Source organism: Felis catus, chromosome D1, assembly GCF_018350175.1.
Source record: "Felis catus isolate Fca126 chromosome D1, F.catus_Fca126_mat1.0, whole genome shotgun sequence".
In the NCBI taxonomy this organism is placed as follows: Eukaryota; Metazoa; Chordata; class Mammalia; order Carnivora; family Felidae; genus Felis; species Felis catus.
Window position 1 is genome coordinate 70,826,734 of NC_058377.1, and position 19,073 is coordinate 70,845,806.

Sequence of the window (19,073 nt, forward strand, 5' to 3'; positions counted from 1 at the left end):
ATTAATTTAATTTAGTCCATAACAGCGACCCGATGGCAGAGACCCTGTTATCCCCATTTTGTAGGTGAAGTAGGCAATGTGAGACGTTAAGTAACCTCCAACGTCATGCAGCTACGAAGTGGTAACTAGATCTGACGGGCCAGTTTCCTTCCCTCACAGCATGTTGCCCGGACTGTCAAATAAAGTTTCCAGAGCGGCCTGCTGCTGCGTGCAGCTTAGTAACACACACAAAGACACATTATTTGCTCTTAATTGCAATGATCATATGTAGGCGGCTCACTTAGTAGTTAAGAGTAATAGGATTAGAGTTTTATTTCCCATCTCGATGCCCATTTAAGAAAATTTACTAATGAATAGTCTCACATTTATTGGTGATGCTAATGATTTGGATGAATCGTTTTGAGCTGCAAAACAACAAAAGGACACTTTCAGTAGGTTTAGTGCAGAAAGCATACTTCTGCATTTTTCTTCGGTGTGCCCACTGCCGGCTCCATTTGGAGTCCAGAAACGACTGCTGTCTGGGGTAAAAGGCGGTTTGCTCCTGCTGCTCCTGTATATTGCTTGGCCTGGCAGTTTGTCACTGTCCTGGGCAAAAATCCAGCTTGTGGTAGTGAGGTGGTTTTGTGGCAGAACTCCACAATTAACCACAAGTTCAGTGTCAACGGTAGGCTGCCACCGTAGTGGCTGTGATCCTTCAGATCTGCTGGGATAGCCGGAGCTGAAGAAACTACCGCTTGTCTAAGGAGGGAACAGGAAAACTTGGAAGGGGTTTGCATTGCTGTTTATTGTTCAAGGTTCAGGTTTTAGGCTTAACACACAAAATCCAGGAAATTTCAGATTAATAGCTATATAATTAATACCTTTATCAGTTTTGTTTTGTTTTTTGTTTTTGTAGAAGTATGGTGGGTTTGTGTCAGAGATACAACTGTTGCTCTGAAAATTAGAAATAGAGAAAGGGAAGTTCTTGAAGTAGTAGAATGTATTCTTTCATAGCAAAAGGCATCCAGGTATCATCACTTGAATTAAAAACAAAAATTCACCCACGCCATCTTAAACACTTATTTTATTGGAAATTAAACCAAATATAAACATATGTATAATGCTTTCTATAAACCTAGGATAGAAAAGGTTCTTTTACTGAGTCGGTAAAAAATGGAGGTTAAGAAAAACATTTTTCAATAACAATATGGAACATTTTTTGTATTAAATCATATATTAAGAGTTTCGATTTAAATTCATCGACCAATAAAAAACATTCAAGAGCATACAACTAAAAAATCTGATTTATTAATTTTTAAAAAATACAAACATACTTCAAAACATTTTGAGTATTGGGACACCTGGCTGGTCAGTCAGTGGAGCAAGCGACTCTTGGTCTCCAGGACGTGAGTTGAAGCCTGTACAGGTTACTTAAGAAAAATTGTTTTTGGGTCTTAACGAAGAACTCTGCTACTCATGGCATGGAGATTGAGATAAGATTGAATAGGACAGAATTCTTGTGTTTGAAGAGTGTATTGAAGAGGTAGCCATGTAAATAAACACATATGATAACAGACACGGAAACTTTTATATAACAAATAGAAACAATCAAGTCCAATTCCCTATGAGAAACACACCATCTCTCTGGGCTCCTCATTTTTGTTCTTTGTCCCTGCATACCTTACACTCCAGCCACAGGATACTTGAGATTTCCCAAATGCACTACGGTTGTGTTCCTCCAGTTTTGCACTTTCTTGCTTCCTTTGCCCAGATTATATTTCTTCCTACTTTATGTAGGTTACTGCTACTCAACTTTCAATACCAAGCCTAGAAATGTCTTTCTCTGCCCAACAGCATTATTCCCTACCCAATATTCCCACTCCAGTCTGGGTTAGGCGTCTCTCTGAACTCCCATAGTACACTGAGCTTACTTACTTCTACATCACAGTGCCTATTATGCTGAACTCTAGTAGTCTTTTTACTTTTCTTAGCTTGCACTCTGAACCCTTAAAGGGATGAACTATACCTGTCATCACTGGGTCCTTGTCAGCTAGCACAATGCCCAGCACAATGCCAGGCACTTAATAAATGTTGCATGAACGAATGCATTCAATAAGGGAGAGGGATTAAATGTACATAGGAGAACCGAGGAAGTAAAAGTAGTGAGGGAATTAAATATAAAGATGAAAGAGACAAGGCAGGGGGAGGGGAGTGAGATAGGAAGATAGCTAGGCAGATAGAGTCTGGGGAGACCACTGGAACTGGTAGAGGAGAAACAGGTCGTGAAAAGAAGAGGAGACAACCATACAGTGGGGAGACTCTGGAAAAGAACGATTCTCTTCTTCTTTAATAGTTCTGAATCACTGTTCTCGACCGTTTCTATCACATATTCTCTTGTGCTCCTTCACAGTACGTGCATAGACATAAAGCTACAGCTTGAGGAAACTTCTAAAGAATTTTATAGTTTTTATCTAGCAGAGTGCTCTGCATAGAGTGGTCTTGTCAAGATGAACTAAAACTAAAGAGTGAGTCAAAGGGAGGTCCAGACCTGGGAATGAGTGAGAGCTGGAAGGAAAATGGGTTTTGGTAACACACGTAGACAATAGAGTCGCCAGTGCACATTGAACACAGGGATCCTTCCTATACCAGAGGAAAAGCCAGTCTATTTGATTTTCAAATGTATATTTGTAAATGCTAATTCTTTCATTCTTTCAAAATCTTTTAAGGTTTTCAGGTATCTTAAGGAATGGCTCTAGTTTTAGGAATTTGAAATCTCAAACTGGTTAATTTACTGGCTATTCTTGCAAGTTTCTTTGATATTTAAAATTAGTCAGACTGCTTTATATCATGATCTCTGAGAAAGTGGCGCTGTTTTTATTACTGAATTCAGAAAAAATGCATTTTAGAAAGAGCACTCAGTTCTAAGCATTTTCCCAAATCAAATTCAAATCCATTTTTCTAAAGTTGATCCATTTATTTTGAGAGAGAGAGAAAGGGAAGGAGAGAATCTGGTGCAGGCTCCACACTGTTAACGTTGGAGCCTGAACCGTAGGATCGTGACCTGAGCCAAAATCGAGAGTCAGACACCCAACTGACTAAACCACTCAAGCGTCCCCAAATCCATTTTTTGTGGTCTATTTTTTAGAGGTTGGAAATCTTTCTGGGGTGCCTGGGTGGCTCAGTCAGTTGAGTGCCCAACTCCTGATTTTGGCTCCGGTCGTGATCTTGCAGTTCTCAAGTTTGAGCCCTGCACTGGGCTCCCTGCAATATCAGTGTGAGCCTGCTTGGGATTCTCTCTCCCTCCCTCTCTGCCCCTCCCACATGCTCTGTCTCTCTCAAAATAAATATACTTTAAAAAAAAAGAAAATTTCTCCCTTCCTCCTTTTCCTTCCTTTCTCCCTCCCTCCCTTCTTTACTTTCTCCCTTCCTTCCCTTCCTCCCTTCCCTTTTTTGCCCAAGGGTTCTAAAGAGGGGTTTCAGGTCAGAAAATAGGTGTCAGAACTGCTTGGTTGGTGTTGACAGGTTTCAGGGATACCTCCACTACAGTAAGAGCATTCTGCTTTTATTTACATAATATTTCTTTTTTTTAAAGTTTTGTTTAAATTCCAGTTAATTAACATACAGTGTAATATTACTTTCAGGTGTACAATGTAGTGATTCGTTACTTCCATACAACAGCCGGTGCTCATCACAATAAGTGCGTTCCTTCATACCCATCGTCTATTTAACCCATCTCCCCCTGCCAGCTCCCCCCCAACCCCGCCACAGCTCCCCGCTGGTAACCGTCAGTTTGTTTGCATAATATTTTTTCTTTTTAATGTATTTTTTAATGTTTATATTCATTTTTTTGAGAGACAGAGGGAGAGAGGGAGCAGGGAAGGGGCAGAGAGAGAAAGGGAGAGAGAATCCCACGCAGGATCCACGTTGTCAGTATAGAGTCCAATGCGGGGCTCAATCTCACCAACTGTGAAATCATGACCTGAGCTGAAACCAAGAGTTGGACGCTTAACCGACTGAGCCACCTAGACACCCCATAATATTTCTTTTGAAAAACATTTAAAAACCCCTGGTTGAGAGGCAACAATGCAGAATGGGAACAGTACTAAAAAGCTCTTAAAGAACTGGCAACCAATCATTTCCTGCTTTTCAACTGCTATTAGCAAATCTTTAAAGGCTGCTCCATAATCACTGTGAGGAGTCACTGACAATGCGACAGTGATAATGACTGGAACCAGTCTTATTCCTCATCCGACCTCTTTACTACCCCTTCCTACTTACATTCCATGAGAATTATTATAAGAGTCACCAATAGATGTAGCTACTAAGATCCATTAAAAAATATTTAATTTTAGAAGGGAATTTCTGGAAATACTGCCCTAGAAATGGATTTTCTTTACATCTGGATTTTTGAGTTAGAAAATAATCCTACCTTCTTAAAAAAGGTTGAAAGCACAAGTTATAAGGCCAGGTGGTTGCACTTTATCAGAAGAGAGGACAGATGGGGAGGAGGAGCTGAGACCTAACAGGAGGCTCAATTGTTATTTTGCTTCTCTGAAGATGAAGGTTAAGGAGAGAACAAGGTAATTCATAGAGAAGGCAATTTCCAGTGCAGCAATGGTGAGCACCAAGGGTCCCAGATGAAGAGGTAGGTGTTCTAACCACTGGGCTGAGCCCAGTGATGGGACATACATTCAATATGGGAGAGAGATTAAATGGTATACAGGAGAATTGAGGAAGTAAAAGTCGTGCTGCCTATAAGGTTAGACAAGTGGGTAAGCAGCAGCATCTAGAAGGTCTGTCAAGGGGGATACTTAGCCACTAGAATAGTGGACTAGTGTTTAGGAACCGAGTTTTTGGCTCTGAGATTGGAAAGACCTAAACAGGGTTTTAGCTTTCCCATAGTTAATTGGAGGCACTATCAACTTACTGGTGTCGGTACCTAAAATGGAGAACTAAATTCTCATCCTACAAACTGGGGAACCTGGGAAAACTGGATGTCTGGAACTTGAGAGCAAGGACCCCATTTAGAATAAGGAATACATATGGGGTTGCATTGCACCAGGACAGCTGGGGAGCTGGGTGGTAAGCACTAGGATCCCATGTCATAGGATCATCAAACTGGGAGAATGCTTCTGGTGGAGGAGATCATGGGGTCTAGATGTGAGCACAGGCAAAGGTAGGTAAAATAAGGGTGGGGTAGAGTACTGAGAAAAGTCAAAGGTATGTTGTGACGTTGACTTTAGGTCTTTTTTTTTTTTTTTTTCACAACAGATAACGGTCATACATTCCTGAACCTAAAGACAAGAGCTAAGTAATTCTATTGGTTGTTTATATCTGGCAAAAGAATAATTAAATAATCTGAACTCTAAGAAATGTGCCTTACTAATAATCTTTGACATGGACTGTAAACAGAGAAGGGAGTTGCTATAAACATAGCAAGCTCATTCTTTTTGTGCATAATTTTAGTTAAGTAAACTGATGGTCTTTGGTTACGTCCTTACATTTTATTTTAGAATCCTGTCAGGTGCTGGGTTGGTGTTTAGAGGTATGCAGGCCAAATATAGGTTATTGAAAGACTTGGGCTGTCAGCCTTATAAAGACTTGGGTAGACAGCTGAAAAAAGGTGAAAGAACTGGAAAGTATGAAGAGTATTTTGAATTTTATTTGCCAGATAATAGTTCTTTGATACAAAGCCTTTTATTTTGATTTGTCAACACTGAGAGTTTGCTTTAGTTTCATGGTACAAATAATTTAAAGGTTGCTCTTGGCAATCTGAAACATGGATCCTAAGGATGCCTATACATTTTTGTCATACGGGTATTAAACTTTTTGAGACCGGAAGGGACTTTTTTGTTTGTTTGTTTATTTTAAAGAGTGGGGGAGGGGCAGAAAGAGGGAGACACAGAATCTGAAGCAGGCTCCAGGCTCCGAGCTGTCAGCCCAGAGACCAAGGATGCAGGGCTAGAATCCACGAACCGTGAGATCATGACCTGAGCTGAAGTCTGGGGCTCAACTGACTGAGCCACCCAGGCGCCCCAAGACCGGAAGGAACTTGAAAGGTCTTCAAAATGAACTTTTGGCAATTTTACAATTGAGAAGAATGAGGACTGGACTGGAAATGTTGTGACTTGCTTACTGCCATGGCATGAATGGCTGGGCCAGGATTACAAACTATGAAAAGGATTTCTAGGCCATTAATATTTCCATGCCTATCCCACCTCAGATTACTACCCAAGGTTTTAAAACAACAACTTTAATCTGATTTGTTCTAATTTTCAAATCGGTTTATTATTTCTTATGAGAATTTATAATGGGCATTTCAGGGATGCCATTGGTAGCTTTGCCATGCTCTTCTGTAAAAGCTCAAATGCATCCACTCAGTTTCCTACTTTGGTAGTGATGAGCTCTGTGCATATCATTTAAAAAAGGTATTTGTTGAGCTGTGTTGTGAGGATACTTAAAAACAAAAATTTCCACTGTGATGGTGGAAAAAAGAGACACCATGGATTTTGGTCTTTTTTTTTTTTAATTTTTTTTTTCTCAACGTTTTTATTTATTTTTGGGACAGAGAGAGACAGAGCATGAACGGGGGAGGGGCAGAGAGAGGGAGACACAGAATCGGAAACAGGTTCCAGGCTCCAAGCCATCAGCCCAGAGCCTGACGCGGGGCTCAAACTCACGGAGTGCGAGATCGTGACCTGGCTGAAGTCGGACGCTTAACCGACTGCGCCACCCAGGCACCCCTGATTTTGGTCTTTTAAGGAAAGCATTTGAGTCATCGATTTGAAAACTCTATTAAATATTTCTTCTTTTGTTCAAGAGACAGAAACGGAAAGGGAAATTCTGGTCTTTTTTTCCTCTGGGTCAAATGCTTGTGCTAATTTCTCAGGATTTTTGCTATGTATGTGAACTATGGCCATATACGAAAATGGTCTGTTTTAGGTCATGGCTGTGGGCAGAGATTAATTGGTGAAAAATGGGCCTGTTTGTGGGATTTACCACACAGTAAGGTTTCTCATCTCCCTGGAAAAATGTGGAATTAGCTCTTTGAGAAATGCAGGCCTGTCATGAGGTTGAAGGGAGAGTTTCGTTGGAGGGAAACACAGTTCACTCTCTAAGGCAGTTATGATTGGTTAGATTCCAGAGCAGTCCCTTTGGTACAGCAAAGTTCTTGTCACTTTCAAGTCAGTGTTTCCATGTTGCTAGTTTCACCAGTAATTCACAGATAGCATCTTATTTGGCTTCTTTTGTGGCCAACCGATCCAAACTGGGCACTGGTCTTGGAGAGGACTCCGAATCCTCCCATCCCTCCTCTCTAGAACACGCCGTTACAGTGAAAAAGGCTCCAATGTGGAAAAAGCTGTGTGACATTAGATTTTCTACGCTTGTTTAGGGAGATTCAGATATGAACTAATGAGTATGTATGGCAAGGGTAGGAAGCGGAGGATGGGACGTTAGTTCCTTGCCTGTGAAGACGGTTCTCGAGGAAGACAAGCTCAATAGTATCTACTCAGATGGATGCTCTGGGGGAGCAATCCAAGTGCACGCTCCTTCCTAAGACCGCCGTGAATATTCCGGGCCTACTGAGTGGTTCAAGATTCCACGTTGCTGTTGAGGGCAGACCCAGCCACACGGTCAGGGATCCTTCACCATGCCCCTGGCGGTGGCTGGACCTTACCCGGTGGCACAGTTCGGGCAGTCCAAGGGGCCCACCCTGAACCTGGATGAGGTGAGAGGCGGGTCCGGCTCCCCCCACCCCTCACAACTCGGTTTCCCAAGTAGGCACTGCCCTTGGGGACGGCAAACGCCCTCTTTCCCCCAAACCCCAGTGGTGACCTGTCGGAGCCTGGGTGCGTGTCTGTGACTTAGCCCCAAAGGGAACCCGCGCGCCTGGGGTCCCAGGATAGCGGGCTTGCCCCCTCCCACCCGGAGAAGACCTTGCCCGCCTCTGCCAGCCCGGCTCGGTCTCCGGGTGGCCCCGGCCGCGCTCTCCCGGGTCCCGGCTCGCGTCCGCGACAGCGACTGGACGGGGCGAGGGCGCGGGCGCGCGCGAGCGGCGGGCGGGGCGCGCGCCGGCCCGGGGCAGGCACGGGGGAGGAGCGCCAGCCCGCCCGCCGCCGCTCGCGCGCCCAACGGACCAGGCTGGGGCCGGGAGGTAACTGTTGCAGCCCGCGGGAGCTGGGAGGCGACGCCGAGTCTCCAGTCCCGAGCGGTGCCCGAGGGACGCGGAGGGGGCGGCCGCAGCGGTGCCGGGAGCAGCCCCTTCCACCCCTCTCCTCTGCCAGCATGTCGCAGACCCCGCCGCTCCAACGCCCGCGCGGCGGGGACCCCGGGCCGCGGCGGCGGGCGCAACCCTGACGCGCTGCCGAGCCGGGGGGGGCGCCCGGAGCGCGGGGCCGGGGGTGCTGAGGGAGCGCGAGCGGCCGCCGCGGTCCGAGAGGGGCGTGCCGAGCCCCGCGGCCAGCCCGGGTCCCGGCCATGAGGAGGGACGAGCGAGACGCCAAAGCCATGCGGTGCCCGCAGGCGCCGGACGGGGCCGGCCCGCCCCCCGAGAGTCTGAGGAACGGCTACGTGAAGAGCTGCGTGAGCCCCCTGCGGCAGGACCCTCCGCGTGGCTTCTTCTTCCACCTCTGCCGCTTCTGCAACGTGGAGCTGCTGCTGCCGCCGCCGCCGGCCTCCCCCCAGCAGCCGCGCCGCGGCTCCCCCTCCGCCCGGGCGCGCCTCTCGCTGGGCGCCCTGGCCGCCTTTGTCCTCGCCCTGCTGCTCGGCTCCGGGCCCGGGAGCTGGGCTGCCGGGGCCGCCCGGCTGCGGACCGTGCTGAGCGTGTGCTCGCACAGCCTCAGCCCCCTGTTCAGCATCGCCTGTGCCTTCTTCTTCCTCACCTGCTTCCTGACCCGGAGCAAGCGGGGCCCCGGGCCGGGCCGGAGCGGCGGCGGCGGCGGCGCCTGGTGGCTGCTGGCGCTGCCAGCCTGCTGTTACCTGGGGGACTTCTTGGCGTGGCAGGCGTGGACTTGGGCTTGGGGGCCCCCGGCCGCGGCCCAGCACACGCCCTCCGCGGTGGCGGGCAGGTTGTTCTCGGCGCTGAGCTGCGTGGGCTTGCTGACGCTCGCGCACCCGGCCAGGCTCCGGCACGGCATCCTGGTGCTGCTCTTCTCCAGCTTCGTCTGGTGGGTCTCCTTCACCGGGCTCGGGTCGCTGCCCGCCGCCCTCAGGCCGCTGCTCGCCTGCCTGGTCGGGGACGCCGGCTGCCTGCTGGCCCTGGGCTTGGATCACTTCTTCCAGATCAGGGAAGCCCCTCATCACCCTCGCTTGGCCAGTACCGCCGAGGACAAAGTGCCTGTGATCAGACCCCGCAGGAGGTCCAGCTGCGTGTCGTTCGGAGAAACTTCGGCCGGTTACTCCGGCAGTTCCAAGATGTTCAGGAGACCTTCGTTGCCTTGCATTTCCCGCGAACAGGTATGGTACCAGAAAGCACGGCTTGGGAAGGAAGCGAGTGCGGTTTTATCGCTTCGATTCCCAACTTGAATTAGCGTTCTCGAAAGCACGTTAGCTTCCAGGGTTTGCGGGGTGGGGGTGGGGGGGGGCAGGTTTGTTCTGGAAAGAAATGCTAAATTACAGGAAGCTTTGTAAACGTGCAGAAGTACCTTTTATCTTGGAATAGAAATGAAATCGCAGACTGATCGTATTGCAACTTTTAAAGACTTTGTTCTCAGAGGAATGAGGTGAGTTATTTGCGGTTTAATAGATCGACGACTCGCCACTTTGGCACACACTGAGTTATGTCTTTTTGGTGCTGTTTGTCTGTTGCTGGTATAATGATGGTATCTCTCCAATGATCGCATATAGCAATTAGATTGAATACACGTGTGTGTGTGGGTGTGTGTGGGCGCGCGCGCGTGTGTATAAATTTTAATCAGTGCGGTTTCATTCTTGATAATCGAGAGGACGAATTCGAGATCCTATAATGAACAGGGATGAGCTGTGGAACTGAGGCTTGTTAGTGTAGATGAAAAGACTGTTGGGAATAATTTTTAAGGGATTCTTCCCCACCTCTCCCAGTTTCAGTAGTATAGGCCATCATCTTTTACAGGCTAACTCCTGTCCATGGGTATTTGTTGCATAATTAGGAGAGTGTTGTAACAATTTAACCTTTAAGCTTAGCAATGTCTGGAAAGATGCCAGAAGTATTTCCATTTCCCCCCCTCTAGGTTTACATGGTTTTTTTTTGTTTGTTTGTTTTGTTTTTTTAAAGGAATTGAAATCACCCTCAGGGAAAAGTTGCCCTTTATGTAGTTTGGAGAAATCTTGTCCTATGTCACCAAGAAATCAGCAAATATAGTTGCTATTCATTGAACATTTGCTAGATGCAAAATATTACATATATTTTCTCAAATCCTCACAAAAGCTCTGTATGGTGGATGACAACCTCAATTTAGAGATGAGTAAATTGAGGCTTATAGAAGTTACCCAACTACTTTCCACATCCAGTAAGTGGCGGTGCTGGGACTTGAACCTACACGTTTCAGTTTTCAATGCTGTTTTCTAAGCAGCTAGAAAGAGGGGTGTAGAGGTTTTAAGTAGGAGAGTAGGAGTCTACACCATTGGTTTTCAGGCTTTTTGACCAGTGCTATGTTTTACACTGGGACCCAGTGTATTTGAAACAGAAGTTTCTTGTTCTTACTACGTCCGATGCTCTCTTTTTAATAGTCTTCAAGCTACCACATTGATTTTATGCTTAACACTGATCTGAAAGGTTCCAATGAGACCACACTTTGCTTTCTTGAAAAGCGTTCTCTCAGAGGCCGCTTTTGTGGTCTGTACTTACTGGGCCACATGCTAGAAAGAATTGTTCAAAAAGTGTTATGCCTTTTGTTTTCTAAGTTTACAGCCAGCGATGCTGTCTAGACAATGCTTAGAAAGATGTGTGTCAGGAGAAACACTGTTGGGAGAAAAGCTGCCGAGCAAAGTCATTTCGGCTCTTTTCACAGGCTGGAATGGCAGTTGGCTTGACTATATGTGAAGAGGTTGCATTTTTTCATACCAGAAAAGTGTTTTAGCAGTCTCGTCACGTTTGTAAACAATTTTCCTGTACTTAACAGTATTGCCCTGTAATGTATCTTAATTGTAATCTGTTGGTGTAGCCAGTTATGGCTGTTTTCTTGTAAATTGAAGATCTCTGGTCCTCTTAATCCTAGTCTGGTCCTCTTTTACCAACAGTAACCTTTTTCAGCCTTCAGCTAGGTGCAGTGGTGCTGTTATTGCTAGGCTGCTTCCTTTACTATTTGTATTAGAGGAAAACGCAATTTCACTTTTAAAAAGGGCATATTTTCTTATTTCAGAAAACCCGTATTCACATGAGTAGAAACCATTTTGGGGGTCTTCAATATATGATGTTAGCTCAAGGGTTTATACGTGGCTATTTAACATGCAGTGTCATAAAGTAGTACTGTTTTGGCATTACTACAAATTACTAGATATTTTTAACTTTGCAAAGATTATAATTAACATTCATTTTTACTTATGCTAAATTCCTGAAGTCTAACAGTGGGTCTGTGGCTTTTGTTTGCATGTTTATTAGGTTAAAGAAGTTAAGGAGAAATTAGGACTTTCAAGGAAGTACAAGACCAAGAGATTTTTCTGGTTTTCAAAGTGGTGAACTTTGTATGTGACAATTGTGAAGTCGCCTTTTTGTTTCAGAAAGTGAAGGAAGGCAAAAAAGATTTTGGGTAGACCTTGATACAGGGGGAAATGTCCTGAATTCATAGGCAGAGAGTCAAGGGTTAAGTCGTGGCTCTACTGTGTGATCTTGGACAAGTAAGTGAGTGAGTCTCAGTATCCTGTCAAGTTAGGGGATCCCAGTAGATTAATTCTATGGTACCGTTCAGTTCTAGAATCCATTTCTTTTAGTAAGGTATAAATAAAAGTATAACTAAAATGTCACAAATTAGTAGTTCTTGAAATTTTACTTAAATGTTGAATGTTGATACTAATAAGCTATGTTTTCTAATTGGAAAAGATGAACAGATATTCTACTTTTTGAATAGAGCACTTTAAAAAAGTGTATGTGGATTCATTTTTGGATTGATAACAAAATTATACTTTGATTTCTTCAAGAACTTAAATGTTTTTATGAACATCTTTGAAAAACAATTGAAAACTCATATAAATGCTTTTAATTGTGTCAGAGTGTATTTAAAATAATTTTTAACTTTTGGGATATTAGGTACGATGTTGAAAATTAATGGCATATGTTTGTAAGACACTTGATTTTCGTAATTAGACTGGTACTACTTGATGTAAATGCTGTGTATGTGTCATTTCTTAGCTAAGGGTTTTTGTTGTTTTTAGCAAAGCATTTAGAGATTTAAAGTTTAAATCTAGTTACTGCTGACTGCGTGTCCTCTCTTGGGTTAATGGAAAGAAGCACTCGGTTTGTGGCGCATTTGCCAGCAGTCAGCTGAAACTAATAGGAAGCTAAAAGAAAAAAAAAATCAGTTGTCTACATAGAGGCATTGACCAGAGTATAACAAACTACATATCTATGCCATTTTAATTGTTTATTCTACAATGTAGTTTTCAGCTTCTCAACCAGATGATTTGGTGTGTGATAGACTAGCTAAATAGGAGGTTTTGAAAGGTGTAAGTTACTGTGTGAGATATTTTTCTATACCTAAAATGCTAAGTGCTTTCTAAATGGTTAGGTAAATATTTAAAAATTCTGTGGCCTTAAAGCCCATAAATATTATTTAAAGTGTTAATTTTATATGAAAGAGATATACACATGTAGTAGGTAGGCCTTTAAAAAAGACTTTAAAGTTTAAGTGATTATTTACCCCCTTAAGGAATTTGCAAGGCAAACCCCACTATGAATTTCTTTACTCATACTGTAGTATTTGTGAAATTTACTTTATGGTTTTAATGAGTGAGTGTTTTATTCTCATTTCATGTTATTAACATTTTTGTAGTAAAATATCAACCTATGTAATGATTTTATGCTCTATTTTGTAAATATGTCCTCTGCCATCAGAATTATCTTTCAAAAATCACAGATTTAATCAAATCACTCACTCTTAAAAATCTCTTAGACTTTTTATTGTTCACAGGATAGAGTTCATGCTCTTGACCCTTGCCTACAAAGTCCTTTATAATCTGCTTTTAGCCTTTTGTTTGTTTTGTTTTTTAAAAAGCCACGTGGGACTTACTGAACGAACACCCCTTCCTCACATCCATCCTTGGCTCTAGCTGTTTGAGGACTGCTTATTGTTATTGACTTGTGGACTTTTTTCTTCCGCTTCTATCATTCACACTGGTTAAAATTTCCTTTAAGGAACAGATAGGATTAAGAATCTTTAGAAAGTACAGTGATACTCAAATTAATGTATAAGCAGAGGACAAAGCTCCATTATAGCAGAGATGGCCATGTATAAAAGTAAATCACGCGAAGCAGTCATGACCTTAGATAGAATATTTTCATTATATCGTATGAAATAGTAACATCTCCATAGTTTATGTTTTTCCACACTGAGTGAAAGGTAAATAGGGTCAACCATGAGTAAACCCGTATGAAGTTTGTTTTCATTGTCCTCTGACTTTTTATCCTCCTCAGGCAGGCCCTTCGTATTCTCCTTCCTTATTCCCAATTACTGTGTCAGCCCATTTCCCTAGCACATTTTACTTCTTTCCTATACCCCTAGCCAAAACAAGAACAGACTATACTTGCTGAACAAGTTTATTTGAACATGAGTATATTTGTATAGCTATAGAAGATAGAAGAGATTTAGAATTTATCTAATTGAAATATCATTTTTTTCAAGTTTATTTTGAGAGTATGAGCCTGCACAAGAGTGGGGGAGGGGCAGAGAGAGAGGGAGAGTGAGAATCCCAAGCAGGCTTCGTGCTGTCAGTGCTGAGCCTGATTCCAGGCAAAATCTCACCAACCGTGAGCCCAAATCAAGAGTCAGACACTTAACTGACTGAGCCACCCACGTAACCCTGAAATATCATTTTATTTAAAAAAAAATTTTTTTTTTCTACATTTATTTATTTTTGGGACAGAGAGAGACAGAGCACGAACGGGGGAGGGGCAGAGAGAGAGGGAGACACAGAATCGGAAACAGGCTCCAGGCTCTGAGCCATCAGCCCAGAGCCCGACGCGGGGCTCGAACTCCCGGACCGCAAGATCGTGACCTGGCTGAAGTCGGACGCTTCACCGACTGCGCCACCCAGGCGCCCCTTGAAATACCATTTTATAGAAATGAAAGAAATTCAACTCCAGGGAGATAATATCGTCTCCAGGTTATGCTCTGAAATATTGGGACACAAGGACTTGAGTCTAGGTCTGGACTGCTAGTCCCTCTATATTTTCCATAAAGAGTGCCTGAATGCATAGTTTTGCCAGCTGTCTCCAATTATGTGATAAAAGATGTCCTTGGTTAAAAGAGGTGGGTGGGGTGGGGAGTGGCAGGAGAGAGATAGGAGTGAGAGATAGCAAAGCCTCTGTGTTGACCTTGAAGACACACTTGATACCTGATGTGGTTGTTTCAGGGTGACTTGTAGGATGCAGCTGGTCTCAAACTCAGGTGCCTTCAGAGGCCAGCCACATAATGCATTTATGTTACATGTTGAGAAAGGAGGGGTGGGTGAGAAGAATGGAAGTGAACTGACTATTGCCTACTTTGCCTGAGGGCTCTCAGTTTAAACAAAACAAACTGAACTCCTATGTTAGCCAAGCAAAACTTTAAGAGAGCTGAGTTCTGTCTGAGTCTTTCTGACAGTTTGTAACATTGTTCACCTTATTATATACAAGTTGATCTGTGTTTGTTTAAGTGATTGTTGGAAGCTTGTTCCTAAAACTTGGGCACAGGAGTGTATTTCCCGCTGTCTTTTTCTTTTGCAACCTAGTATTTTCCCTCCAACATTGATACCTAGCAGGTATCTTTATCTTTATAAGATAAAGATCTTTATCCCTCCTCCATCCCTTAGAGGACATTGACTACTTGTTCCCTAGATTTCAGACAACTTGCATCCAGGGTTTCTTACATTTATTTACTTAGCACTTAAATTTGTAAATGAGAAATGCCATACGTGAAAGACTATATATATGTATATTTTGGTATGGTTTAAAGAAGAAAATAAAACAAACAAAAGTCATGTACTCACCACTCATTTTCTTCGAAGTTCCCCGTGTAACCTATTTTGTATCTCCTTTTCCCTGCCTCAGAGGCAACACATCTATTCTCATATATGAGAATGTATACACACACACACACACACACACAGTATTAATTCCCTTACTTAGCTTTACTATTATAACCCCCATGAATGTATTCCTAAGTAAATAATATGTTGTATTGCCTACATCTGAACTTTAAGTAAATAGAATCATGCTGTATGAATTCTTCTATAACTTTTTTTTTCTGATGATTTCTGAGATGCATCCATGTTGATTTGGATAGTTGTAGTTAATTTTTGAGTGCTTTATAGTATTTTAATATCATATGGGCATAGTAAAATTTACTTATCCATTCCACTGTTTGTGGACCCTTGGGTAGTTTTCAGTTTTTGCTATTATATACAATGCTGCTATGAAAATTCTTATAAATGTCTTCTGGTGCATATGTGCATCTAGAGGAAGAACTGCTAAGTTGCAAGATAGGCTCCTATTCAATTTTACTAGGCAGAATAATGGCACCCTGAACATGTGCCTGTTCTAACTCCTGGAATTTGTGAATTTGTTACTTTATGTGGCAAAGGGGACTTTGCAGGTGAGATTAAGTTAAGGGCCTTGAAATGGGAAGATCAACCAGGATTGTCTGAGTGGTTCCAAGGAATTGCAAGGGTCCTTAAAAAAGTGGAAGAGGGAGGCAGAAGAGATCACAGTGACCGAAGAGATGTGACAGTGGCTGTACGGTTGGAGTAATACAGGGTGAGGAAGACTTGCTTAATCCACCTTTGGCTTTGAAATAGGAGAAGAAGGTCAGCAGTCAAGGAGAGCAAGCAGCCGCTCAAAACTGGAAAAGACAAGGAAATGGACTTTTCCTTAGAGTTCCCTGAATGAAATGAAGCCCTGCCAACACCTTGATTTTAGCTCAGTCAGACCAGCCTGACCCATAGAGCTGTGAGATAATAAATTTGTGTTGTTTTATACCATTGAGGTTTTAGTTGTTACAGGAATGTATTACTTTGCAACAGTTTGTATAGGTTGCTGAAACAAAGTACCGCAAACTGGGTGGCTTGAGCCACAAATCCATTGTTTCAGTTCTGGAGCCTAGAAATCCAAGATCAAGGCTGGTTCCTTTGCAAGAGCTCAGAGGGAGAGCCTGCCTCGCAGCTTCTGGTGGCTTGCTGGCATTGTTAGGCAGTTTTGGGATTGTAGGTGCATCCCCCCTATCTTGACCTTCATCTTTCACATGCCACTTTCTCTGTGTTGCTTCATTTTCTCTCTGTGCCTGTCTTTGTGTCCCAATTTCCCCTTTTTGTAAGGAACCCAGTCATACATGATTAGGGCCTAACACTAAGGACCTCTGTGCAGACCTCATTTCCAAATAAAGTCACCTTATGAGATACTGAGGGTTAGGATTTCAACTTTTTTGGGAGAACACAGTTCAATCCATACAGGTGGCAGTAGAAAACTAAGACTATGGCAAGTTGAATTGTTTTTCAAAATGGTTATACCCTTTATACTTTTGCTAGAATTCCCTGAAACCAATGACTCCTATTTATTGACTTTATTTTTGTTAGTTTAGAGGGTGTGAAGTGGTATTTCTGTGTGATTTTAATTTGTATTTTCCTAATTACTAATAAGGCCGAGTACTTTTTATATTTATGGACTACATTTTTAAAAATTATTTTTGTTTTTTGTTTTTTTAATGTTTATTTATTTTTGAGAAAGAGGGAGAGACAGAGCACGAGTGGGGGAAGGGGCAGAGAGAGAGGGAGACACAGAACCTGAAGTAGGCTCCAGGCTCTGAACTGCCAGCACAGAGCCCAACACAGGGCTCAAACCCATGAACTGTGAGATCATGACCTCAGCCGAAGTCAGATGCTTAATTAACCCATAGCCACCCAGGCACCCGTGGACTACATTTCTTATTCAGGGCTTACCTGTTTATATCTTTTGCTCTTTTATTTTGCTGGTTTATTTTTTCTCAATAAATCATGAGTTCTTTATGTATTCTGGACATAGGACATTAATCCTTTATTAATTGTTTGACTTGCAAATATCTTCTTTCAGTTTTTATGGTGTCTTTTGATAACTGAAGTTCTTTTTTTTAATTAATTTCTTTATTTTTATTTTATTTTATTTTATTTATTTTATTTTATTTTATTTATTTTGAGAGAGAGAGAGAGAGAGAGAGAGAGAGAGCAGGGGAGGGGCAGAGAGAGAGGGAGAGAGAGAATCCCAAGCAAGCTCTGTGCTGTCAGTGCAGAGCCTGATTTGTGGCTCAGACTCACAAACTGTGAGATCATGACCGAGCCAAAATCAAGAATTGGATGCTTAAATGACTGAGCCACCCAGGCGCCTGATAATGCTCTAATGCTAAGACTCTTTGTGTCTTGTTTATGAAACCCTTCCCTATTGGAAGTTATAATATAGATTTCTATATTTCTTTTTAACATTTTAAAGTTTTGCCTTTCAAAACTTTTTACCCATAAAGAATTGCTTCATATGATCCAATCTCATTTTTTATCCAGTGGATATTATCTGAACACAATTTATTGAAAAATTTATTCTCCATTTATCAGCATTGCTACCTCTGCCATATATCAAGATATATGTCTGAAGATTCAGTATCTGTATGAATCTGTATCTGGGCTCTTTATTTTTTTATTTTTATTTATTTTAAATTTATTTTTAATGTTTATTTTTGAGAGAGAGACAGAGCATGAATGGAGGAGGGGCAGAGAGAGAGGGAGACACAGAATCTGAAGCAGGCTCCAGGCTCTGAGCTGTCGGCACAGAGTCCGATGCAGGGCTGGAACTCACGGACAGCGAGATCATGAGCTGAGCCAAATTTGGACACGTAACCAATTGAACCACCCAGGCTCTTTATTAAGTTTCATTGGTTAGTTTATGCACTCTGTGTTTATACCACACTGTCTTAATTGTAATAGCTTTATAATAAGATAATATGTGGTAAATCTCTTTAAAAAGTTCTTAAAGAGTATGTTGGGGTTTTTTGGACTTTGCTTTTGAATATAAATTTCAGAATAAGTTTGTCAAGTTTCACAAAAATCCTGTTGGGATCAGCATTGCAATAAATCTTTTGAACAGTTTAGAGAAGAATTTGCTTTTGATTGAAATTTTTAAGTGATATTTTTCTAGGAATTTATTTAATGTAACTTTTCAAATTTATTTTCTTGGTTCATAATATCTTTTTATTATCTGGTTAGTCTGTTCAGCATCTGCATTAATGTCCTCTTTTTCTTTTTTTTTAAATGTTTATTTATTTTTGAGAGAGAATGCATGCATGCATATAAGCAGGGGAGGGCCAGTGAGAGGCCCGATAGAAGATCTGAAGCGGTCCCTGTGCTGACAGCAGAAAGCTCAATATGGGGCTTGAACCCACAAACCAGGAGATCATGACTTGAGCCAAATGAGACTTAAACGACTGAACCACCCAGGCTCACTCTCTTTCATTTATAAGATCATTTGTATCTCTTTTCTTTGTTTCTTAATTGGCCTTGCTAGAAGTTCATTTGCTTTTTTTTTTTTAAGTTTATTTTTTTTGAGAGAGAGAGTGCACTCATGCACGTGTGCACAAGTGGATGAGAAGCAGAGTGGGAGGGAGAGAGAGAATCCCAAGCAAGCTGTGCTTTGTCAGTGCAGAGCCCAATGTGGGGCTTGAACCTACCATCTGTGAGATCATGACCTGAGCCAAAATCAACAGGGGAACCCTTAACCAACTGAGTCACACAGGTGCCTCTATTTCCTTTTTTATTATTAAAAGTTTTTTTCTTTAATGTTCATTTATTTTTGAAGGAGAGAGTGAGAGACAGAGTGTGAGCCATGAGAGGGGCAGAGAGAGAGGGAGACACAGAATCTGAAGCAAGCTCCAGGCTCTGAGCTGTCAGAACAGAGCCTGACGTGGGAC

At 42.7% G+C, this 19,073-nt stretch overlaps 1 protein-coding gene across 1 annotated transcript in view; it reads left to right on the forward strand.

Moving 5' to 3' along the window:
* The first annotated feature begins 8,318 nt into the window (after positions 1–8,318).
* PDE3B (phosphodiesterase 3B) overlaps positions 8,319–19,073 on the forward strand; it is a 176,592-nt gene continuing 165,837 nt past the window's right edge. Inside the window, exon 1 of the mRNA XM_023239599.2 lies at positions 8,319–9,435. Within this exon, the coding sequence (XP_023095367.1) occupies positions 8,458–9,435 (978 nt within the window). The 5' untranslated portion in view covers positions 8,319–8,457. The remainder of the gene's footprint in view (positions 9,436–19,073) is intronic.